Source organism: Pseudopipra pipra, chromosome 5 (assembly GCF_036250125.1).
Source record: "Pseudopipra pipra isolate bDixPip1 chromosome 5, bDixPip1.hap1, whole genome shotgun sequence".
Lineage (NCBI taxonomy): Eukaryota > Metazoa > Chordata > Aves > Passeriformes > Pipridae > Pseudopipra > Pseudopipra pipra.
Window position 1 is genome coordinate 69,489,305 of NC_087553.1, and position 25,868 is coordinate 69,515,172.

The following is a 25,868-nucleotide window of genomic DNA, read 5'->3' on the forward strand; positions in this document are numbered from 1 at the left end:
GATGAGCTTCCTTGCTGTGTCTCTGTGCTGAAAGTGCTTTGGGCAGATGTTCAGCTGCCTTTTGCAGGGTGTTGGGCACATCATTCCCAGTGACAGACTGACCTGCTTTGATCACACCAGCTCCACATGCCTCCTGCACTTTCAACGTGTGGCTTTTTGACCTTGGTTTTTGGCGGAAGGTCGAGTCATGTCCGTGTTTATTTGTGATGTGTGTAAGGTGGAGGTAGGTTCTAGTTCTGATTCCTAATAGCACACAGTTTTCACCACTGAAATCCTCTTGGTATAAGGTTTTTTTTCCACTTCCACAGTGGAGTATGTGGTCCTGTTATCCACACACTGTTGGCAGAGGATTTGACCCAGATCAGAATGAAACAATTTGACTGAAGTGGATGAATTTTGTCTGTGTGTGTGTGTCTGACATTTGAATAGTTAAGAAGGGTGTCTTTGGCCAGCATAGCTACTCAGCAGCTGATAGGACTATTACAACTATGCAAGTCAGGGTTTTGATCCAAATTTACATTTCTCCATTGAGTTATTTGACTCTGAAAACATTGGGTGGAGCCGAAAATGTGAACTGAACTTGCCATCACACGTCCCTGGCTTCCCCCAGCAAGTTACATTTGTTACGTTAGAATGCAGAAATGAACCTTTTAACTTTACACCGAAATCAAATATTGACTTAGTTTCATATATATCTGGACTTTGCACAGGGGGGAAAGCCTGACATTCCGGAAAATGGCAGCTGAGAGATCCACAGAAGTTCCAAAAACAGCTAAACAATTCGTCGTTAAGGAACAGGTACAGAATGCCTGGGTTTAACGGGTGTTGTTGGAAATAACAATTACTTGAGACTGATCACAGTGTTTGTGAGTGCAGAGTACAAAATGCTGTAAAAATCTTTTCAATAGACAAAACACTTCTTGATGGTCAGAGAGTTTAAAAGGGGTGACATTTCTCTTTGTGGAAATAATCATACAGATTATCAACGGGGAGAGAGAAATCTACAGTATTTTAAGTTACAGTATTTTAAGCTGCTGCTTTTTGTTTCAGATTTTGCATCTGATTCTTGTATTGTCTGTTCAGGAGGTTTGCAATGTTCAGAAATAATGCTGATACCTCTGAGAGACCTTACAAATCAGTGGGTCATGAAACTCAGCCTTGTTTTCTGTTCCTTTAAGAAGAACCACTAAGGGTTTCCTTAACATTTAGGATTGTACCACCTTTCATGTTTTCTGAAAGGGTTTGAATTTAGATAATTGCTGTTCTAAAGACATGGGTGAGGAAGTAATAAGATTAATATCAGGTCCTGAGGAAGGATTCTGAAAGTACTTCTGGGTGCTTATTAGGAGCACTTTCACCCTAATTTAAGCTGCCTCTATTTGTTTCAGTTCCCTTTTAAGTGAATTCTTAAAAGTTAATCTTTGGTGTTAAGGCAGGTTTGGCAGCAGCCTCACGCTGTTGTTACAACACAGATGTAGTTTTTTCTGTTTGTTCTTCCGTGGAGTAAACACAGTCTTGTCATTTCTTTAGGTTTCAAGGTACAAAACCATTTCAGGAAATAAGAGATTTGTTTAGATTATATTTATGTCTTTTCCCTTGGATATTTTTTTAATATGAATATATCTCAAGCATTAAGGGGTTTCATTTTTGAAACTTTTTGGGTTTTCTATTAAGACCTGTTTTCTTGCAGGCAGAATTTTCATTTTATTCTCCTTTTTGTTTGTTTTTGTGGGGGGGTTTTTTGGTGGTTTTGTTGATTTGGTTTGTTGTTGTTTGTTTCTTTGTTTTCATAATGCCTCTTTGTTATCCTCTTTTGAAATATTGTATTTTTTGTGTCACCAGCAGTTTATAATTGGATCTTACATATTTTAAACCATTTAGGTTTTTCAGTCATTTTGTGGGCTTAATACAGGGAAGTATTTACCCTGCCTCTGCCACCAGCCTTTTTGTTAGAAGTGGTTCTGTAACTCAGCAGTAACTGTGTGGTCTGATGTTGGAATACCTTCTTCCATGAAAGTGGCAGCTGATTTTATTTCATTTCTCCTGTTTCTGGGAACACACAGTCAGGCTGTTGTAAGCAAAGCAGATGTTCTTTGCCCATCAAAGTAATACACAAAGCAATATAAATAACTCATTCGCAAACAAGTTACATTAAAAGAAGTAAACTGCTGGGCTAATACCTAGAGATTTTTCCCTTTTAAGTGAATTACATAAAAAAATGAGGAAACCTCATAGGGAAAACAAACTCATTCAGCTCAGAAAAGACATTTTGTCATGGTGTTAATGCAAAGAACTCAGTCAGCAGCTCTCAGAAATCCTGAAAGGACAGGTATGTATCAGTCTCACAGCTGCAGAAAACAGCAGTTACACAAGGCCACAACCTGAGATCAGGGAAAGGAAAGTTTCAGGATAGTTTGGGTTTCAGTCTTTCATTCCCAGCTGTTGGGCCATGCTCTCTGCTGAGTGGACACTCAGGAGCACCACTGTAGGTAAAGTCTCTTGCAGCCCAGAGACCCTTTTGCAGCTGGAAACATGACCCTTGCAAAATCCTTCTAAAAAATGAGGACTTTCCAGTACATAAAATCCCACTGAATTCATTGAAACTTGATTATAAAAGTCATATTAAGAAAAGTTATTTTCTTGGGCCTATTTTCTTTTTCCATTCAAGAACTTAGAGTAAATGTTTTTGGGTTTTTTTCCTGTATTAGCAACAGGAATGTTGTTGCACATTCCTGCATGTATTGTGATGCTGAAATTTTTTCCTCTAAAGAATCCAAAAATAGTTGTGTTATTTCTTCCAAAAAGCCCCCAAATCTTTGGGATTAATCTTATAATGTATTTAACAAAGAATTCTTTGTTTTAGGTAATCGCAGAAAGAAAATGGTTGAAGCTTGAAGAAACAACTTACACGGATCCCTTTGGGAAAACCAGGTAACTGCCTCTGTGGTATTTCAGATTCCTGTAACGTTCTCAGTTGTGCAGACTGGCCCCAGGCTAGAGAACATGAGCATTACAAAGCCATCACTCCACACAAGATGAGAGCTGTTCACTGTGCAGTTCCTTTAGAATTCCTGCTGTTCAGAGAAGGGAATCTCACCCCAGCAGATGTGCTGCCATGTGGGGTCAAATTTGGCTCCTAAATCCTCTTGGGCACATTGAACCTGGGATTATGTTGCATTTCCAGCTCCTTGTAAAGATGCTACACAGAAGCAGTTCTAGACTATGGCAGTCAGTCCATCCTGTGGCTTTTCTGGTTCTTCATTAAGGGCTCCTTTTTCCCTGCTGATGGCGCTGGATCTTGCATATTACTGACAAATTAATGTCCTCTTGTATAGTACCATGTCTGTCCAATTCTCTTGTACACTTTACTGTTGCTGTATTTATCCAGATGTGATACCATGGCTTTAGTTCCCTGCTCTTAATGTGTTAGACTCTGGACAGATATCTTTCTCTAATGCCTCTTAGTTCATCAGCAAAATATCCTCTTAAAAGTAGCAAGATTGGAGCTTCTGTAGAAGGATTTATATTGCTGGTGGGGTTTTTTGGTTTTACTCATCCCATTGCTTAAGTTGAAAGAGAAGCTTGTGTCTTCCTTACCTGTGTGCTCCTTATGTGCTCCAGCAACTGAGCTGAGAGTTCATAACTCACCCTATAAACCTTATGCAAAAGCAAGATAAAAGATGGAATTCACATGGTCTTGTTACAAAATTGTACTTCAAAATCTGACATGTTTTATACATAAATCGCTTTATTTTGCTCTTTTCCAAGATGACTTTTATAAGACTTGCCTGTTCTGTGACAGCCATTTATGCCTTTCCCTTGTTTTTAGTGATTTAAACGATCATTAATTATCTATTTTCTCTCTCTCTCTTTAAGTAGGCAAAACAAAATGATGCTACAGACATTTTATAGTATATGACAGGGTCTACCCAGGACCAGCTGCTTTCTTAGGAAGCCTCACTATGTGATGATATATTTTGCTTTTAAATGAGAGTAGCAAGGGTAGAAGACAAGTTACATATTCATTTGTTCTTTTCTCTGTGTTAAACAGAACTTGGGAAAGTGTAAAGCGGACTGGCAACAAGAAGGGAGTCACAGCTGATGGTAAGACATTGGTGGCTTTTATTTGGTGGCATTTTTTTCCTGTGGAAGTTCTGATAAACTCACAGTGCAGACAGAGCTGAGCTGTTTCTGAGCGAATGAGGATGAGGAGCAGGTAGCTCAGCAGAGCTTGCTATACCCCAGAGCTAATGAAATGCCAGCTTCAGTGCTGCACAATCAGATCCCAAGATCACTGGATTCACTTTAGGGTGATGGAGCAATTGCAAAGACATGATGGATGCCCTGATACAGAGCAGCTCACAGCCTGGTGGGTTGTTAGAGGGGCTGAGGACACAGTTGTCTTTGGGCACAAGAGGAACATGATTTAGCCATGAGAGCAGCATAGGAAGGTTCATAAGGTTCAATACAGAGGCTTCCAGAGAGTCTCTCCATGAAGGAGAGCCTTTCCCTAGATATTGATGGGCTGAGGGTGAGTCTTGCATCCTACATGTGCCTCTCATTTGCTGGGATGCTTTGAAGATGCCGTTTGGGGCTTTTATTTCACCTTGATATAAATGATATAAGGAGCCCAAATTCCTCATTCAGGATTCTGGAGCAGGCATCTAAATGTTTAATGCTCACAGTAGCAGTGCTTGGGTTCCTCTCCAGATCTAGCACTAAATACTCACTTTCTGCTGTACTCAGACTCTCTGTCCTCTGTGGCTGTTGCAGGGGTAGCAGTGATTGCAGTGCTGCAGAGAACTCTGCACTATGACTGCATTGTCCTGGTGAAACAGTTCAGGCCCCCAATCAATGGCTACTGCTTGGAATTCCCTGCAGGTAAGTGACTGAAACATTAGGATGAGTCACATATAGTTCAGTGTGTTTAGATGTGCTTAGAGTGTCAGCTGGAAACTGTGCTGAGCTCAGTGTGCTATTCCAAAATAGCAATATTTGATAATGAAGAAAACAAAATGAGCTTGTTGCAGCAAATTGGAGAAAATTCTCTCCACTTCTCCTTTCTCTAGGAGTCAAAGCATTCAGCTTCTTTCCCTCATGAGAATATTAGTGCCATTTCCTGGGAAGGTAGCATGATTCTGTAGATGATCAGTTAAGGATGTGAGGAGCAGCACGATGAATCCAGAAGCTGGAATCCTTCCTAATGCTTCAGTTTATCCCTCTGTAAATACAGGGCAGGGAGGATGTTTCACCTCTTCCATAACACTTGATTAGGTCTTGGGATGGGTATTGCAGTTAAGTGGTAGGCTTTTAATTATTCTTGTATATTATTTATCTCACAGGCCTCATTGAGGAAAACGAGTCAGCAGAAAGTGCTGCACTGCGAGAGCTGGAGGAAGAAACTGGGTACAAGGGGGAAGTCATTGAATGTACTCCAGGTCTTTGCTTTTTTTTTGTTTTCCCACCAAAGCTACTTCTGTCTTTGAAGGCTACTCTAAATGTCTAAAATGCTTTAAAGCATAGGTAAAATCTATGCAGCAAAGCCTACATAGATTAGCAGAGCAGCATCTCATGGCTGTACCAGTGGAACTTTGGTCCTTTTGTGAGTCAGTTGCTGAGCTTCTGCTAAACACACAGGTCTGAAGTAAAAGGTGGATGTCTGTAGGGAGAAAACTCAATTATTCAAGCTGTGATTTGGCATTTTAGTATAAATGTCTAAATTACTGGACTTCTGTGAACAGCATCTGAGAACTTAGGTAGAAAAAAAAAGCTGCATGATGCAGTGTGAGTGGAGGTCACGCTCCTGTCAGCTGTGGGGAGGTGACAGGACTTGGGTTTTCCAACTGGAAAGAAGGAGAGAATAATTGGAATAAATTCAGAGATCCTTTGGAATGTGATTATTGCCAATCCCATGTTTCCTACATAAAATGAAGGTAAAACAAGGATCAGAAATCAAACTTGACAAGGTAGAAAGGTAACTTAGATACGATTTCAAGGCAATGTCATTGCAGTTGAGACCTGATTCTCAGTTATTGGTTACAACTGCATGCTGGGCACAGAGAGGTGGAAGCAGGTGATAGCAAAATTAGACTCCAATAGACTTAGGAAGTCTGTAAGGGGTAGTTTGTAGTTAAATCTTCAGTTTATGGAATGGAAAGTAAACTTAGCTGCTGAAAACAAGTCTTACCAGGGATCTGAGAGTTACAGAAACATTTAATTTTACCTTTTCTTTTTTTTTTTTTTTTGTAATTTAATGTTACATTTAAGAACATGTGAAAGCAAAGTTTTCACAGAATGTATGACAAATATATGTTCTGTGGTATCAGATACATTTCTGTGAAAGCTTTTGTTACAATGTCAAGTTGCCTGACTCCTGCTTTGGAAAATGAACTCTCTCCACGTGCTTGTTTGGCAGCTCTATACTTGGACCCAGGTATGTCAAACAGCACCACACACATCGTGAATGTCATCATTAATGGAGATCAGGCTGAGAATACGAGACCTAAGCAAAAACTTGGTGAGTTTTGTACCACTCATTTGAAAATTTTGGGAAGATAACAAAAGGATGGGTTTAAAAGAGCTGACCCCATCACTGCATCTCTTCTGTCCCAGCTGATTTGGATGCTGCAGGTCCTTAAAATCACATCCAGCAGTGTAGATTAGCAGAGTGTGTCTCTATGTTGAATTCACTGGGGAGGCCCAGATGTGAAGTGTCAGCTGCTGGCACACTGAGAAGGAGACATTTTGGTGCCAAACTTCAGTGAGGGCCACTTGAGAACCTACATACTCCTCTTAGTTGTAGCTTCACTCTGGAAGTTATTACAGCATCAGTCAGCTATCAAAATGCTTTTTAATTGTAAACTCTAGTGTGTTTCAAATCCCTGACCTTACTACTTGTTTTTCACTTGCAGATGATGGAGGTACGTAACGTGGCTGTGCTCCCATTGGCAAGCGTGATCTTCAGATCCCAAGTTTTACTTAGAAAATGTCAGTTAAAACTGGTTTTTATTTGTGCTTGGTTAATCTCCTGACCCTAATCAAATGTGCCCGAGATTGACTTTGGCCTAGACATGAAAATTCCTGTGGGGCGTTATCACGTCAGTTAATCTTGCCAAGTATTGCACCTACAGCAGCAGCAGCTCGGGAAATACAAATCACTGAACCCACAAGAGCTGTAGGTCAAACCCCAAACACAAGTAATTCAGAGAGACAGGGGAGGTGTAAGCCAGCACAAATCCATCGTGAACAAACCCTTTTGTTTTGTGCTGATTTGATCTTGAAATGCATCTCCAATCCATTCCTGTATCAGTAGAAGCCAATCAAAAGCCCACTTCAGCCATGTATTTTCCGTTCTCAGAAGGGAAAAGGTCTCCTTTTAGCTGTCAGCTACACTTTTTTGCAGCTGTTTGCCAGCTTCTTTCTGCCAGATGTTTTTTAATGACCCCAGTCACTGCCTTCCCCCATTTAATCACCTTTTTCTGACATATGAAGGCTCACAGCTTTTGGATGGTGATGACTCAGTTTCTTTCCCCTTCTAAGTTGCAAGGAACAGGACACTGAGGGGAATTTCTCTCCTGTTCACTGATTTTTTTTTCTTCTCTCCTAGAATTTGTGGAAGTTGTTTCACTTCCAAAGAACGACCTACTGCAAAGAATTGATGGTAAGAGCTTTCTAACACATTAAATGCACAAAAGTGAGCTTCAGGCACCCACCCCTTAGCTTCTCTTCTCAGAGCTCCTCGTGGCATTTCTCATCCTAGAATACTGTATCTTAAGCAAAAAGCCATGAGAGACCTGACCAGGTATGAGAGTTGGCATTGAGAATTCCTGTCTGGAATGCTACACATCTTCATTTTAGTAAAGGACTTACATTTCTGTAGAGGAGATGTTTTGACAGCATCTCATGGTTTGTTTTGTTTTGTTTTCAGAACTAGTAGCAGAGCAACACCTTGCAGTAGATGCCAGGGTTTACACTTACGCCCTGGCTCTGAAATGTGCAACAGAAACACCTGTCCAAGTTCCCTTCATGAAGTTTTAAAGCTGGACAATGAGAAACTTAGTAGAAAACTGGCCAAGTCAGATGGCTTAGAAGCACAACTCTTCTTGTAATCAAGGTCCTTTGCTTTACTTGTAGAGCAAAAAAAAAAAAATTTGCAGGAATGATTCTGATATTTTTATTTGGAATTATGTAACTGACAAAAAGCATTTCTTTTAACTGCTCTATCCAGCCTTGACGGACTCTCCATAATAAAAATACTGTTTAATTTTCAGAATAGCTCATTTCTCACTGCATTATTTTCTGCACTTGTGGATGAGTATGAGGAAGACGCCAAGGTAACTGTGGTTGGTGTTGTACCACGTGTTCCAAAGGAGGCAAGTGGCAGGAAGAGCCACACTCTCTTGCCACACACACACACAAACAGCAGTACTCAAACAGCCTGGAGAAGGGGAGACTGAGACTGAGGGGAGAACTCATGGTGGTCTGCAGCTTCCTCATGAGGGAAGCAGAGGGGCAGGCGCTGATCTCTGCTCTGTGGTGACCAGGGACAGGACCCAAGGGAATGGCCTGCACTTGTGTCAGGGGAGGGGGAGGTTGGATATTAGAAAAAGGTTCTTCCCCCAGAGGGTGGTTGGGCACTGGAACAGGCTCCCTAGGGCAGTGGTCACAGCACCAAGCCTGACAGAGTTGAAGAAGTGTTTGGATGATACTGTGGGGTACATGGTGTGACTCTCAGGGATGTCCTGTGCAGGGCTAAGGGTTGGACTCCATGATCCTTGTGGGTCCCTTCCAACTCAGGATATTGTGCAATTCTGGGATTCTATGAACTAGAGGTAAGTCTCTGTGACAGGAGCAGTGACAGCAGCACAGGGACACTGTCCATGCTCTGGCTGCAGCATTTGAAATGGCAATTTCAGGAACCTCTTATTATGATTTAGTCCTGAAGATGCTGTTTCCTTCTCTCAGCCCAAACCAAACTATCCAGAAAGAAAAAATTGGTTTGTTGCTCTAAGAAAACAATGACTCTGACAATGAAGGTGACAACACCCATCCAGTAGTGCAAAACAGAACTGTGTGGGATCCAGCCAGGGATCCTGCTGAAGGTCTGAGGTCACTTACATGTCCCCAGAGTGCACAGCCTTGCAGTTTTCCCTCTCTGAGGAAACATCCACCATCGGTGTATTCAGGCTGCACCTTCATTCAGTCTGAGCCCTTCCTGGTAAATCTTTCCCAACCAACCTTCAGTGCATCTGCACACAGTGGGCTGCTTCTAATTATGTAAACAGCCACCACTGCTGAAAGGTCACGATCAGAGAGTTTTAATAAACACACGCCAGTATCAGCCTTGCCTCTGAAATGGATGAGGACAGGCATGAGTAATTAGGGAGATCTTCCCAGCTTAGAAAAGAAGCAAAAAACTTGCTTAAGATTTTCTTACCTTCACAAGCAACACGAAGTTACTTTCAAGTTAAGCATGAGAGAAGAAAGAAGAAATGTGACATCAAAGGGAAAAAGTAATTGATACAGTAGAGCAGAAGAGCTCAATGAATTTAAAAGGAGGAATCTTGAGGTTTGATTTTTTTAATTAAGGCTGCTAAAAACTAATCAATTATATTCTAGAAAGAGGAAGAATAAAGAGGAAAAAAGGGAGCTTTCCAAACCTACTTCACTATCAAGGCATGTTAGAAATGATCAAAAACTGCCTATGAATTACACCTGGCACAGATAAGACCCACGAGAGAGTTTAATTAAATAAGTTTATTGTCTAACGCGCACAGTTGTTACATCGCCGCTGTAAAGTGCGACAGGTTTCCAGCAGGAACTCCCCGTTCCCCTCTTCCCTCCTATGAACACACAGCTTCAGGAACCAGGCCTTGTTCTTTAGACTCACAAAAGCGAAGTGGACATGAAGTTTCAGTGGCACAGTTTTCACAAGTACATGTTTAAACAGAACTGCTGGGCCGCCCTGCCAGCGTGACAGGCGCTGCCAGGATGTCCCACAGGAGCCCAGGGCAGGAGCCCAACGTGCCCCAGGATGCAGCAAATCCACCCCAGAACCAGTTCACAGGTGAGATGAGTATCAGCCCGCGGTAAAATGTTTGCTTGCCCACCCTTGGAGCCAAGGGAAAGGTGCCTGGGTGGAGACACCGCAACGGAATAAGGAGTGCTGAGTTCAGTGATGGGGAAATGGGAGTTAAAAAAGTATAAAAAATTAATGTATAATACAGGTACAAATAAATTTTGTCAGGAATACTGGCACGTGGCAATCTGAACTCAGGTGGTTTTTTTTTTCCTATTAAGGGCAGGGAAATTAAATTAACATTTTACTGCTGTGTGCAAAGGCGTTTTTACCGCTCTCAAACTGATACATGTTACCATCTCACTGTAGTGTCTGAACAGCAAGGTAGATGAATTGTTTCCAGCATTACAGGCAACACTAGATAATAATACTTAAACAAGATAATGTAAACTTTATTCTTAAGGCAGCTGGTACTAATGCTGCACACAGGCATTGCTCAGTGCCCACGACAGGAATGGGACACGTAGCACTTGAAAACAAGTCAAAAGAAAAGAGCATTATTCGACTAAATGACGCATGTTGTCAAAATACCTTCCCTTTCACACAAACCATGAAATATTTGGACATCTAGAAAAATAATGCACCTACTCCTCCGACTTCAGCCTGTTCTTTTACAAATATTTCAAAATACTGATAAATAATAGTGACTGCAAGCAGGATGCCAGTGCCGGAGCCGATGGCTCCCAGAAAGTCGGCCAGTACTGAAAGGGCCCCGATGCACAAACCACCAAATGCAGCTGCCGTGGGGATATACCTGTACCAGAGGGAAAACAGGAAAGAAAAGAGTATTCACAACCATGGATTTTCATCTGAGGAGTCTACCAACATATCTACTACGAAAATGACCAACTAGAAGAAACTGAAAGAAAGCAGGGTTAGACTGGATATCAGGAAGAAAAATTCTATACTGTGAGAGTGGTGAGGGATTGGCACAGGTTGCCCAGAGGTTGTGGATGCCCCATCCCTGGAAGTGTTCAAGGCCAGGTTGGATGGGGCCCTGTAGGATGACACCTACACACCGTGTAGTGAGCAGCATCCCTGCCCACAGCAGGGGGGCTTGGAAGGAGATGATCTTGAAGGTCCCTTCCAACCCAAACCATCCTGTAATTCTATGAATATCAAGCAATAAATTTAGCATTGCAAATGCAACCCTGCCATGAGCTCTTACTGTCCTCCCGTAGAAACACAGTAGAAACTAAAATAAATACTCAGTGATAGGAAATCTGTGTGAATAACCAAACACAGGCAAAGCTTTTCAATTCACAGTTTGAACAACTTTACATGGATATGTGCCATGGAACCTCCACAGTACTATGAGTAACTGCTTTGACTTAAATATGTAGGGATCAATCTACCTTTCAATATAGCTCTGCAGGCTTTACTTGCTGTGTAAAATACAGCTTTGGTAGTGCCATGCTAGGTCAGTAATGGTAATAAATAAAACACTTGTGAAAATCAAGGTATCTTTCTTTTACAAACACAGAAGAGATTCAACTCAAATTCCCTCATTATGCCACTTAAAAATCGACACTACAGGTTTATCTCTATCCTACTGCTATAACATCTTGTGCTTAACTAGGAAAGACAGCTACATGGGAAGAATCTTCCCATTTGCAGTGAAAACAGGTCTCAGATTTTTCTGAGAATATATATTCTAGTTGACACTTCCCCTGCACTCCCAATCATACAGCTGGAAGTCAACATTTCCTTACCTGTTAAGCTCGTGAACCATTGAGGTATCCCTGTGGCCTCTCATCACCATTTGCTGTTCTTTGAGTTGCTTGGCAACCTGCAAAAAACATTATTTTATGAAACTGCTGCAGTGTTTCACAGTCACCTGATATTTAGTGAGGGTAAGAACTGATCAGTCAGTGGCTGGTCAGTTCTAAACCAGGGGCACTGTTTGAAAACAGGCAGAACACCTACATCTTTTGCTGATGAGCCAGACACCTCGATCCAAGTCTTGGAGAAGAACGCACAGGATCCCAACATAAATATTATATAAACTATTACATGGACAGGATCCTCAAATATTGCACCCATGGATTCTGGAGGGGACAAGTAGTAGCACAGGCCACCCACGGGGTACGAGCGAGCAGGGCCACCACCACTGACATCCTGGGAGGGGAAGGAAAAGGCAGCTGGTTATTTCTCACAGACCTCCCACATTCCTATCCTGTATTTATAGAGGAATTCCTCCTCCAGGTTTAAAACTGCTTTTATGTACAAATGTTAAAAAGTAAGTATTCCAGTTTTCTGCTGTTAAATACCAAAGTTTGACAATGCAGGAATACACACAAATAATTTTATAAGTACTTACTGCCCACTGTCCCAGTAAGTTCACCAGGAAGTTGCCACTGAAACGAACGGACAACATCTGGGAAATGACGTAGAGGTTGGAAACTAAGGCAGACTGCAGGATGATGGGAATGTTGGAGGTATAAAAGAGCTTGATGGGATAACTGCTGTACTGCCCACGGTACCGGGCAGACTTGATGGGCAAGTCCACTCGGAATCCCTGCGGAAAATAACACCAATGCACCAAGTTTATCTCCAGACAGAAGGTATTCCCAGTATGCCCCAAAGTTATTCCTGACCATGGAGTTCTTGCTAGATAAACAAGGAGGGCAAGGTCTGAGACAGCAAAGCCCAAGGGCTTTCAGCTACAGTCTGGATTACAAATTTTAAGGATTTTCTTGCTTGTATTACATTCTTTTTATATAAACATTATTTCTCATCTGCTAAATGATGCTCCTCCAAAATACATTTTATAGAACAGGGTTTGATAAAAGCCTGTCATGGCTTTTAACTGAACTAACCAGCAGGCTCTTGTGTCTTCTGTTTTCTGGGGCAGGATCCTCTCTCAGTAGACCCAAGAAAAACCACATGGACTTGAAAACCTGATAATTCTTTTTTTTCTTTTTTTTTGTTTTTTGGCCAGCACTCAGACACAACAACTTAAAAAAATCAAATTTTAGCCACACACACACACAAAATCTCAATATGGATCCTCCTTTAGTGTCCATTTTAGTAAATGCTTAGATTTACAAAGGAGCACTGGCTAAGTGTTTCAAGAAAATTAGGGAAAAAACAGTAAGCTATGCATCAATTACATGGCTGTTTTCTAGAACAAATCTGTGTCATACACACCTCAAAGAAGCAAAGTTCTCCAGCTCTGTCCAAAAGTATTCTTTGAAGTCAATGATGAATATCAAGCATATTATTGGTGTGATGCAACCACTGCAGTTCCAGAAGCCATTTTTAGTAAAAATATTCTCATAGTGTGTTTGGCATTTAATGGAATGTGAGATTACACACTGAGTACCAGTAGGCCTGGCTATAAAATTTAACAGCTGTGCTGTCACAGAAGAATGTTTCTGAAATAACAATACTGGAAATCAGAGCTCCTTACTCAAAGCTAAAACACTTCAGTTACTCTGCTTTAAACTTTCCCATCTTTTCCCAGTGACTGCAGCGTCCAGGGTCCATAAGCACTTCTACAGAGCTACCATGAGGAGTTTTACCTGGAAATATATGACCACAGCAAATACAAACACTGTAGCAATCAGGTTCATGAGATTGGGCAGGTTCTGTCGGTAAAAGGCCTCCCGCAGAGCCCGGACTTTGTCGGTTCGTGTAGCCAGGAGATGGAATAATGCAATCACAGCACCCTCAAACTCTGTTCCTGCAAGAAGCAAAAAGGGAAAAGAAACTTTCATTTCCAAGTTAAACACATTAAAACAAAAACCCAAACCCTTTCTTCTGGAAATTTTAAGAATAACATAAAAAATCTGGTACAACAGGACATAAATCCTGTTACAACAAATATGTCACAATACAGGATTTGCTTTAGCTTATGGAATGTAGAATGATCTACTGAAACATTATTCCCGGTTAGAAAAACCAAAATAAACATAAAAGTCACATTCATGAAAGAATACACTCTTCCTTTCTTTTCTGGGGGCAGGAGGATGATTGGAAGAAAGAAATAACAAATGAGGAGAAAAATAACTTTAGAGAAGCAGTAATAAAATGCAACAGAACTACTGAAAACCAGGTGCAAATGAAAACAAACTAAAAGCATGGCTCAGGATTTCAAATGAATGCAGTCACTAGTTAATTTCTTAATGCAGACAGGCTGTAGCTTAACGTGCCATTTCAGAGGTCTCAGGACAACCAGATGTTGTCAAAGACTGGCTGAGGACTGAAGAGATTGCAGCCTCTGAAGAATCAAACCAGCCTAAAGTAATTCAGAGGCACCAACTACAAAAGTGTCCTGTAGCCCCAAACAACAGCTGGAACATGAACAAGTCTCTGCATGTACAACATTTCCTATGTTCTCTTTCTATGGACTAAATGATGCTAAAAAACGAGACTATTTCAGTTTGGAAATCCAAAAATTTTCATTCAAGGGCCTTCCAGTCCCATTTGAATTTCTGCAATTCAAATCAGCAAAGGCAAACTTGTAGGTTATTAATATTCACATAAGTCAGACAACATTTCCATCTTCAGTGTTAATTGGACAACTGACTGCAGAAGTGAATCACTACACATTAAAACTTTTTTTGAATAGCCATCCAACCAACATCTGATAGTTCCTGTGTAGTTATACACCCCCTGAAACACGGTGTAACTGTAGCAGCACACGTACCTCTGCCAGTGTTGATGGTAGTGGGACTGAAAGCCTTCCAGACAATGGTTTCACAGATATTGGTAGCAATAAACAGGGAAATACCAGACCCCAAACCATAACCTTTCTGCAGCAACTCATCCAGCAGCAACACAATCAAACCAGCAACAAACAGCTGTGGGAAGAGAAACAAAACTCAGCAGAAACAAGAATAAATCAAGTCAAGAACTGTGTATTAATTCCCTGCTTCAGTATTTTTCATCGTGTTGGAGAGGGATCATTAAGTTTTTCATCTAAATATCATTTGTGCAGTAATTCTGCCACCTGCACATCTCACCTGGCCATGAGCCCTGGGACTTTTCAACGCAGAGGGAGCAAACAGATTACTCAGTAAGCACTTTTTGAAACAAAATGTTTAAGTTTGTGCATTTACTGCTTTGTTCTACAGGAGAATGTCTCAAAGCTGCACCTGTGCCATTTAGTGAGAAATCCTCCACGGCACTGAACAGCAGCTACTGCTTTCAAAGTCCACTGATTCCTGTATTTTCAATTAAGCAGCCACTCCTATCTGAAATACTTTTGGTATTAACTATCCCAGCTTTCTCCTCCTTTATGAAATATTTAGAATTTCTCATTTCTAGACAGATACAAAGGATGATGCTTTTTAGCATTAAAAGTAAATAAACAGAAGTCACCCAGACTTAGAAAGATTTTTCCTTCCAGCTACACTGTATCTAACCAGTCTCAGTTACACACAAAATAGCTCATTACAAACCTGAATTATAATAAGAAGACAAATTCCAGCACCCATTTCAGCAGGATCTCCATACATTCCAGTCATAACATACACAATGGCTTGCCCAATGGTAATAATCATCCCAAATACTAAAACAAGAGAGAAAGCAAATCCTTTAAAAAAATCTGCTGAAGTCACCTACCAAAGAAATCTCATTTCTAGTATCACTTGGCTGCTTTCCCAAGAATAAAAATATGCTTAATAATTTTGATTGGAGCAGTGCTTACATTTCTGAGCTCCATTGAACAGGGCTCTGTCTTTTGGAGTATCCCCAACTTCAATGATCTTTGCTCCTGCCAACAGCTGCATGATCAGACCCGATGTCACGATGGGGGAGATACCCAATTCCATCAAGGTACCTAAGCAGGAAGAAAAATGAATACAATTGCCATTCAAGCACCTCTCCTAAAGAATTGGGTCTCTTGAAAGGTTTCTGACATGTAAAGAATATTCTTCATAATGCTTCAAACATGCACATTCCTGTACAGGTATGACAAAACAAAGACAGTTATCCCCTCACAAAACACTGCTGGGTTAAAATCTCTAAGCTTGAAGGCAGCATGTAGCTTTTAACTACAAATATGTTTGTGGAATCATGCTAAAGGCTAATGCATAATGAAGCTCAGCTTTTGGCATATCCTCAAGAAACCAACCACTGAACAGCACCTTGTCCCTGGTTGTTTGTTCTGCCAGTGCTTCAACTGTCACATTTTCCCAAAGTTTAATTCTGCAGGTCACAAAAATATGTTGCAGATCCACAATGTCTGATAATGCCCATCTCAATACAGAATGCTTCTTCCATATCATCTTTCTGGAGCCACAGCATTCCAAGAAATTACTTTTTGAAACCTAAGTTGTCCTTCAGCTAATACCAGAAACTTTTCTCTTATCTGAAGACTCTTGCAAAACTAAAATGCTGAAAATGTGGATTAAAATTAAGCAATTAGAACTAGCAAGTGATCAAAATTCTCACATTTCTTAAGCTGGAATTTAAAAGAAAAAAAGTTTGGGTAAGAACACATTTTACAAGTTGAAAATTTAGTTAAGCCAGATCAAATTACTTGGTCTTTTCCATGGTCACTCAAAGGACCCAAATAATGCAACTTTTCTTTTCTGATGTTAAGTCACAATATCCACTAAGCAGATCCAAAAGAATCAGCTCACAATTCTTTTCAATTCTGTACATTTAAGTGCAACTCATGTGTAGTGCAGTAGTGTTCCATCATAAAATTACTCAGAAAAATAATAATAAACAATCATTTAGCCACTGAAGGCTTGTGAAGTCTCAAAGAGAACCAGAGACAGGGGAAGCATGGTCTGTAACATCCTACTGAAGATGAAAAGAAGTAGGAATATTCTATTTGTGGCACCTTACAGATCTGTTCAGACATTTCTTCTGATCTTTTCAACCAGTTCTTAAGCCATTAGGTTTTCCCTCTTATCCCTCTGCAGCTTAATTTTCTGAAGAGCCTTTAATAAATGATCTGAATTTCACAAAGGGGTTTTGAGCACCTCCCCTATTGTCTGGAGCCTTTTTTTCATTGCTGTCTAACTACCAGAGTTCTCACTTCAGCCTGAATTTTTAAGAAACCTTGAGCCTCATCACACAATTATTTTTCCTTTTTTTTTTTTTAAGTTTTTTTCCTGCTATCAAAATGTAAAATGTGAAAGCATTAAAGTCATTATTATAATTTAGTTCTTTCATACTTGTATGCTAGAGCTTACATGTTACATATTACATCATCTCTCATGGAAATATCTACTCCTCCAACAGCCAGAAAATTAGGATGTTGAAAAGCCTTTATCTCACATCCTCCAATGACTTCTAGTCATTTATTTAAATGAAAATTCACTTTCCCACTCCTGCTTTTTATTGCTTTCACAGTCTTTATGGTCTTTTCTTGGCCACTGTTCCCCTTCTGTCTGGGCAGTGGGCAGCATATTTAGTACCATACACTGCTAGTGAGACACAGACTTCTATGTGCAAATTCTGCAGCAGAGTTTGAAACAGAAAACCTATCGACCTTAATTTATTATCTTCACTGGTGTGCCAAAATTTGCCATTCCTAAATAAACAGCACCTTCAGGTTAGAGGGTTCCACTGATTTTCTTACTTCCAGCCAATTTTCCAAGCTACAGATGAGATCAGTGTCCTCATTTAGAGTCAGGCATGACAGGTCACTCATCTTAAGTTTCAGACTTCTAGCATTAGTTTGAGTCTTCTTATACATTTGGTTGGGTTCCACTTTACTACTCTAAAATTTAAACTTAGTTTGTTTTTGCTAAAATTCATGTCTAATGATCTCTGCTTTTAGCTTTCCCACCTATGAAAATTACTCACCCATAATGTTGCCAAACTATTATGAGGTATTTTCTAGTCAACACTCTCATATTGCATATCAGTGCTGCTCCTAACTGGAAAGCCAAAACATTCCCTGTCCCACATATTAATTAGAAAGAGATTCTCTATAATCCTAAACAGAATCATCCCAAAACTTGAGAATCAAGATTAATCTCATCTGCATGTCAAAAGAAATCCCACTCCTAAGGCGAAGTACTCCTCGAGTACCAGTTGTAATTACATTTGTGTTAAGAACGTTCCAACGTGTTTCACCATGACATCTGGGTTGGGTGACACTTAACAGCTGACTGTTTTTCTCCTGGTCTGTTTATCCTGACAGAAAACAGGGAGAGGAATAACCCACTAACCTCTGTTTGACGCAAGAATGACTCGCATCCAGTAGAAGGGATCTGCAGAATCTGATGACATGATTCCAAACAAGGGGATCTGTCAAAGTGCACACAAGTATCAAACAGAAACACACAATTAGCATGCATTAATGCAAACATCTTGACATGCAATGACTCAACTGTTACATTGTTTAATATCTTTTTTTTTTAATTAAACCAGCAGTACCGACACCATCTATTTTAATCCTCCAACTGGGATATGACTCAGAGGACTAAACTAAGACCCTTCTACAGGAAAAAGCAGAAACCTCTAGAAAGAAGACTAAATATTAAAGTTCTATAGCTGGAAATATGTTTTGAAATATCCCATATGGAACTGTCAAAGTTAGACAAGTTCATACAAAGCTTCCAATATTCTGTATGTCAATATTGAGGGATTTTGAGCTCTTCAAAACTCTTCTTAATCACAAAAAGAGCACCTCAGGAACCCAGGCAATCCCATAGATGAATTCCTGAAAACTCTGATCTGCACCACCTGTTTTCCTTATTCAACTCCTATAACCTTTTATATACGTTCAAAATTCTCATTGTACAAAATTCTCACTGAACATATATCCATCCAGTTCTAGGAAACACAGATAAATTACATGATCTTCCTGCTCTAGTGTCACTCCCACCTCCTCCTTCCAAAAAACAGGTAGGTACAAGAGCTGGGTTTTAGCCTTTAAACAGTCCTTCAGAGCTGAAAACAAAACCTGTTAAACTACTGCTCCACAGTCTGGAATTAATAAATATAAGCTAAAAAGATTTTAAATCTTCCAAGAGGTTCTAAATATATATATATCAGGTAATTATACATGGATTCTCACTTTCTTCAGTATTCTTTAAAGAAAAGCAAAAATACCTCCACTGTTTACAACCCAAGCACAGGTTCTAGGAACACCTACAACTATGAGTAATAAAGATCACATAAATGTTTACACAGACCTGCATTTTGTGGGGCTTTTAGCCAACAATTTTACCAGTACAGTCAAAAAAAAAAACCCAAGTTCTAAATGTCAACATAAACCACCTCCCAAAAACATTTTCCTACCATCTTTACAATCCATCACCTTGTTCAAGAGGAATTGGGTAAAACCAGTCACTTTGATTTCATTTTCACACTTGTCACTGCTAAAATTTAAATGTAGCTATGAATAGAGAATAAACAATGCATTGAATTGCTCAGTTTGTTTATGCTGCTCAGTAAATAATTAGATTGGCTGTTTACCCTGCAGCCACCACCATCATTTGATAGGACCCTTATTACAAGAAAAGAACATTTTGTATTTCAGACTCAATCAAAAGCATTAGTTTCTGAAGACATACATAATCAATAACAAAGACTATTTCAGAGAATCAGAACTGAACTTTAAATACTTAACCATAAAAATACATAACTGAAACTGGGTAGGTCAACGTGAAACAAGAACTTTTTGCACTTTTAGTGTATTTTGCATGCACAGAACACAGAAAACACTGGTCCCCACCTGGCAGCACACTAAGAAAATGAAGAGTGTGATGGCCGTCCATAGCACCTTCTCCCTGAACTGGATCTGCAGGACAGAGCGGAGAGGAACGTGTTCATTGTGGGTAGAACTTTCACTGCTCTCTCACATCAGCACTAAATGCTGCATCATTCAGAACCCAGGGCAAAGATACTGAACCAGAAGGCATCATTTCTCATTGGAATTAATTTTTAATATGATTTCAGATTACAGAGAGAGGCAAAGATAACTTTTGTGGGATCTGGCAGACAGCACAGTGACATTCAGTCAGTAGAATATATTTTATCTATACTATTCTAATACAGTGGGTATTTACAGAAAAGCAACAGTACACATACCAGAACAAACATGAAAGATTAATGCAAAAAACTTATCTTCAGTGATTAATGCTCTGGGCTACAACAGATTGGAGGCTCTTTTGTAAGGCTGGAAGTTATTAAATAAAGCACTGTTAAGTTTTTAAAGAGATTTAACTGCTGTGAAGACAAGTGATAAAAAACAGAAGAACCGTAAGTTTTGGACAGCAATTCAAAATATTTAGAATTAAGTTCTTCAAAGGGTGTTAGAGGAAGCTTAAATTCACCATTATGTTCATAGACACAGAGCACAAAATAATTTTTAAAGACTCTTTGTTTCCCTCCAAGATATTTTTATTGATGTGGAGTACACATTATTTTAAAAAGAATGCCCGATCAATGATCATTAGTCACTAATTCACTGAAGAGAATCTCAGGGTCACATCACCTGAGGCACCTCCAACTAGTGCCAGGTGCAGGAAGAGAAGAATCACAAGATTTAAATTCGAACCAGAGAATTACTCAAAGCATGAGACAGAAGGAAATGCACTTGAAGAGACCAGAGAGAGCTGAGATGCAGCATTAGGTTCAAGGTCCCACCTCTCCTCCACAGACTGTAAACCTTAGGATGAGTGTGTTCACTGTAGGCAAGAGCAGAGCAGCTACTACAACCTGACAGGAACTAAAATGCAAGAGAGAGAGAGCAGAAATGGTTGGAACCCTTTGCCTCCAACCACTGAATCTGCCTGTAGAGAAGCAACAAGATAAAGGATTAGTGCCTGGTTCTGTATGTACTGAACACCCACAAATGAGAAACTACAAACCAACACAGCAGCAGCAGCACAGCTCCTCAACCAAAAGAAACCCCAGAAGGTAGTTATGTCTTTGTAAGTGAAACCACACACTTAGAAGCAAAATAACCCAAGTAATTTAATTTATTTACTGATACTGCCTCACTCTTAAAAGAGAGCAGATGCTAAAAATACTTCAGTACGAAGTTATAAAAAGAAAAATAGTGACAGCACCAAATAAATCCAAACAATACCTTGTGTTAGTGCTGACCCATTTTACCAAGGGCTGTCTTGAATTCCACAATTCAGATTTTAAGCACAGACTTCCAAAACCAAAAATGCTTAACCAAATTATCTCTGCAGCCTCACAGTTTACCTTGGCTTTGGAGGCATCGATCAAGGTCTACAACTGCTCTGGTTCTCCCTACAGCTGTGGTGAATATGAGCATTAATGGAATTCTGCATCACCCAAATCACAGTTACTCACAAGGAAAACAGCCTCTGTGAGTCAAGAAGACAAAAAATAAAAAGGAAGCATCCAAATCCATATGCCAGGAACAGCCAAATACAGACTGGTACCGAAATATTCCAGCCACAAATGCTAACAAGCACAGGGACAGTACATTTCACCATCTGATCTGATTCAATTGGACATTTTCTTCCTTTGACATTTTCCTTAAATCGTGTGAAAATGAAGGGACTTAATCACCATCATCTTGGTGCTCTGAACAGTGTGTTCTATTTAGAAAATCTGTGCATGAGGGAAATGTGAACCCATACCAGTAACTACAAAAGTAGCAATTGCTTCTGTTAATCAAGTTGGCCAAAACACAAAAGCAACACTCCCTAGAGGCAGAAAAAACCACTTCACTCATCAACAATAATGGCAAAATGATTCAATGAGAGCCCAACTGAATCAAAACATCATCTTCACTTAACAATCAATACAGGTTTAATGAAAACAGATGTCTTCTTCTATTTGGTTATCTTCATTTCTCGTCCTGGCCTTAACCCATCCACTAAAACCATCACTCATCATGTCTGCCAGTGACAGCTTGCAAGGAAACAACAAATTACAAAGAATTACAGTTGTATGGAACGACCCAAGTCATTTGATAGACTACACACACGCAAGGAACATGACCTGAAGTGGTCAAAGGGCTCTTCAGCCTGGGAAAGATGTTCCCAATTGCATCTTCACTTCAAATTTGTACAAAGCTGGCAACTGGCAGCCATTGTCTAGACAGGGACCCAGATAGCAGCAAAGACAAAGTGACCCAAAGAGAGAGGACAGGAATCTTGGCACCTTTCTAGGCATCCTTCATCTGCTGGGGGAGGGCAAGGACAGACCAAGCATCTCTTCCTCTCAGGCAAACACCACCTGTCAGTGAGCTTTACAGAAACATCAGGATCTGTAGATTTGTTTCAGCTTTCTCTTCTCACTCACCTCACTAGACAGAAATGGGATGGCTGATAATCACAGATGTGCCATAAATCAGACCCAAACGACTGCACCAAGGTTCACCACTGCAGAGACAAACATGGGGACCTGCCATCCAGACCTGGTGCATCCAAACCTTAGCACAGGCTCTACTCTGGAGATTCCTGCTCTGAAAACACCTTTGTCTGAGCTAAATAATTTGTGTAGAAATCTGTCCCAAGATTGGAAGATGCTGGAAAGCAACAAGGTAAGACAGATGGAACAAACAGATCCCAATGTTTCTAAAAATCAATTCCAGAAAGGCAGAATCATCAGTTTTTACTGTATCTTCTCCATTCAATCCAGCAGGCTCAGCTATGGTCACTGGCATAAACCTCTCTGCATCCAATCCTAACCTTTGGGAATGTCTCATTAACAAAAGAGGATTCTCTTGGATGGTGTCATGTTCCCAGCTAAGCATTTCCTTGTAAGAATATAAAAACCAACATACAGCTTCAAAGGAATTTTCATGGAAGTCACAACAATGCATATTAGTTCAATTTGTTACTCTGATTAGAACATTTGTCACCTGAGCAGTAAGTACTTGCTTGAGTACTTGAGTTTTGGAAGTCAAAAATGGTATTTGGTTGGAGCTTTTTTGGGCAAGGCAGGTCTCTTTAAGATCTGTATGAATCATCTGATTTTAATCTAGAAAATGTGCCAAGAAATGGCAGGAGTTTCTGGGGCTGGAGGACTAGAGAGATGAGCTGTAAATGAACTTCAGGTCAAAGAGAAATGTCACATCCAGTGGGTAACAGGGAGCAGTTATCTGAACTTATCACACATCACCTTCCCACTTCAGCAAGGTGAATCACAGCTATGAGAGTAGGAAATAATATGTGGGAAAGGAAGAACTAAATTTGTGGTTCCTGAATTACAGTGCAATCCTTTTCAAAGTAATATATAAGCCAGCTCAAAGCCAACAGTGGTATCCACAGGAAAATAAAGCTTGAAAATTCTGCTTTAGTATATTAAAATATATCAAGTCACATGGAGCTGAAACTAAATAAACTCAGTCTAGAAATGAGATTTTTAAAAAGAAATAATTAGCATAGTTACTGAGGGGAACAACTTAAGAGAAGGCTGCTAAGAATTCATCAACATGGTGTTCTTTTACCTTAACATGGGTTCCCCCTCCTCCAAAGAATATGTCCTAATTTAGGGCCCACTATCTGTGTTAAAGTTAGAGCTTGGATAGAATATCACAACGTTCTCTTATCTGTGAACCAGCAAAAGAACATAACGTGGCACTCACTTTTCTTTCCGGTTTCTGGATTTCAGGCAACACTGCACAGAACGGCTTAATAACTTCTAAAAATTTTACTGTTCCAGAAAAACAAACACACACACAAAATAAGAGAGAGAAATACATTAATGAACCTTTATGCATTTATAAAACTTCATAGAACTTGATTTAGATTCCAAAACTGTCTGAAAACTAATACCCTCTTAAAAAAAGTTGAAAACAAGGCAAAAAAGTGAAAGAGAATTCTTGTTCTAATCAGAACTGACCCATTCCTTTTTCCACAGTTGGAATAATTTTAGAGAAGAAGAGGCACTGTATATATCACCAGAAGTGAACTAAATTGTATTCCATCTAAAAATAAGCGACCTAGTATCAGTCTGTGCTAGTTAAACACAGAAACAAAGGACTCTGACATGAAAAAGTATCCATGTAGAGATTAGAATCTTGTGTTTTAGAGAAGTATTTAGCTGGAAAAAATAATTCAATCGCTAAAATACATTTAGAAAATGTAATTTAAATCAGTGGGACACTTATTTTGATCACAACTTCAGGGGATTTTATTTTAGCACTCTCTTTGCTGTTTCTCCTTTAAAAACACAAAAAAGCTCAACAGTTTGAGCTCTTTTTCTGGAAAGAAAAATTAAATCAATTTTAAAAAAAAATATAAAATCAAACACACATATTTGGTGGGAAATTTGTCCTTCAAAACTTGGACATTGTTCCCAGCCCCAACACACTGGGACAGATAGAGAAATCAACCACCAGTTCCTCTTCGGAGAGTATACATTTATTACAGTGTAGAATGCGTTTATTACACTGTAAGTAACATTTGGGTCGGAATGCCACGTTTACATTTACACTTTGCTGTGACATTTCTCCCCCTATCCCAAGCCCTTGGAGAGCTCATCAGAAGGTGCACTTCACTCCCCAGAGGGTGCACGGCTCCACCTGAACACAGAATCCCAGTGGGTCAGGCTGGAAGGGACCACATTGGGTCATCTGGTCCTCCCCTGCTCCATGGGGCCATCCCAGAGCACATGGCACAGGACCGGGTCCAGACGGTTCTGGAATATCTCCAGCGAGGGAGACACTCCACACCCTCTCCGGGGAATCTGTTCCAGTGCTCGGTCACTGCACAGGAGAGAAGTTCTTCCTCACATTCAGGTGGAACTTCCCGGGCATCAGATTCTGCCCGGTGCCTCCTGTCCTACTGCTGGGCACCACCGAGCGGAGCCTGGATCCATCCCCTCGGCACCCTCCCTTCAGATACTTATATACACATATGTATGTGTATGCAGCATATAGTCTATACGCTATATATAAACTACACAGTGTGTATATAGATATAGACAGATACGGCAGGGCTAGAGGGGAATAAACCCCCCACAAAGCGGTGCCCGGCAGCCCCGCACCTGTGCGGGAGAGGCTCCCCGCCGCGCCGGCCCTGCCTGCGGCGGCACCCGGGGCACGGCGGCGCCTCCCCGGCCATCACCCGCGTCCTGCCCGCGCTGAGTGCCCCGCTGCCCCGGCCCCGCGCCCGCCGCCCCGGCCGTGCCCGCACTCACTGCCCATGGCGGTGGCGGCCCGGCCGCGGTCCCGGCGCTGTCCCCGCCGCTGTCGCCGCCGTCACGTGACGGGCGCTGCGGACGGGCCGTCCCTCCCCGCCCCGCCCGGGGCGGTATCGCCCTCACGGAGCGGCCCCTACGCCCTTCCCCCGGCGAAGGCAGCGGGATGGGCGGGCAGCGGGCCGGGATGGCCGCGCCGGGGGGATCGGGCTGCGGGCGGGCAGCCGGCGAGCAGAAGGACGGCGCTCCCGGGGTGCTCCGCGCGCCGCGAGGGGCGGGGGCGGCCCCGCACCGCCACACCTCGGCTTCTCCTGAGGGCGGGAAGCTCCCCGTCCTTCACCCGGGTCTTCTCGGACCCCAGGCGCTTTGGGGAGGTGTCCTCGGTGCTGTTGGTGCAGCAGCGTTCATGTGGAAAGCACAGGTTTAGTGGTTTGGCGCCGGAGTGTTTTATTAATACCCCAATCCACCCGTGTCGGTGGATGGACGTGGTAGTTTCTCAGGGGGAAAGGACATCGGGGCTCTGGAGCGTGTCCAGGGAAGGGCAACAGAGCTGGGGAAGGGTCTGGAGCACAAGCCCTATGAGAAGAGGCTGAGGGAGCTGGGGGTGTTTAACCTGGAGAACAGGAGGCTCAGGAGTGACTTTATCGCTCTCTACAACTCCCTGACAGGAGGGTGTAGCCAGGTGGGGGTCGGGCTCCTCTCCCAGGCAAGCAGCGACAGGACAAGAGGACATAGTCACAAGCTGCAC

The 25,868-nt window shown here is 41.3% G+C and overlaps 2 protein-coding genes across 2 annotated transcripts; one reads left to right on the forward strand and one right to left on the reverse strand.

Annotated features, from left to right (window-relative positions):
- The first annotated feature begins 546 nt into the window (after nt 1-546).
- On the forward strand, nt 547-8,274 carry NUDT5 (nudix hydrolase 5). Its single transcript, XM_064656510.1, has 8 exons — nt 547-798; nt 2,864-2,931; nt 4,052-4,104; nt 4,774-4,881; nt 5,343-5,438; nt 6,416-6,526; nt 7,607-7,660; nt 7,928-8,274. Coding segments are annotated over exons 1-7 (501 nt in total). The 5' UTR covers nt 547-735; the 3' UTR covers nt 7,609-7,660; nt 7,928-8,274.
- Nucleotides 8,275-9,741: 1,467 nt separating this feature from the next.
- SEC61A2 (SEC61 translocon subunit alpha 2) lies at nt 9,742-25,375 on the reverse strand. The gene is made up of 12 exons (XM_064656507.1): nt 25,121-25,375; nt 23,565-23,632; nt 19,725-19,790; nt 18,214-18,292; nt 15,732-15,863; nt 15,484-15,593; nt 14,730-14,883; nt 13,603-13,763; nt 12,399-12,596; nt 12,005-12,196; nt 11,791-11,867; nt 9,742-10,832 (listed from the first exon to the last, which is right to left on the reverse strand). Exons 1-12 carry the CDS (start codon nt 25,125-25,127, stop codon nt 10,646-10,648), a joined length of 1,431 nt encoding a protein of 476 aa, XP_064512577.1. The 5' UTR covers nt 25,128-25,375; the 3' UTR covers nt 9,742-10,645.
- Nucleotides 25,376-25,868: the final 493 nt, after the last annotated feature.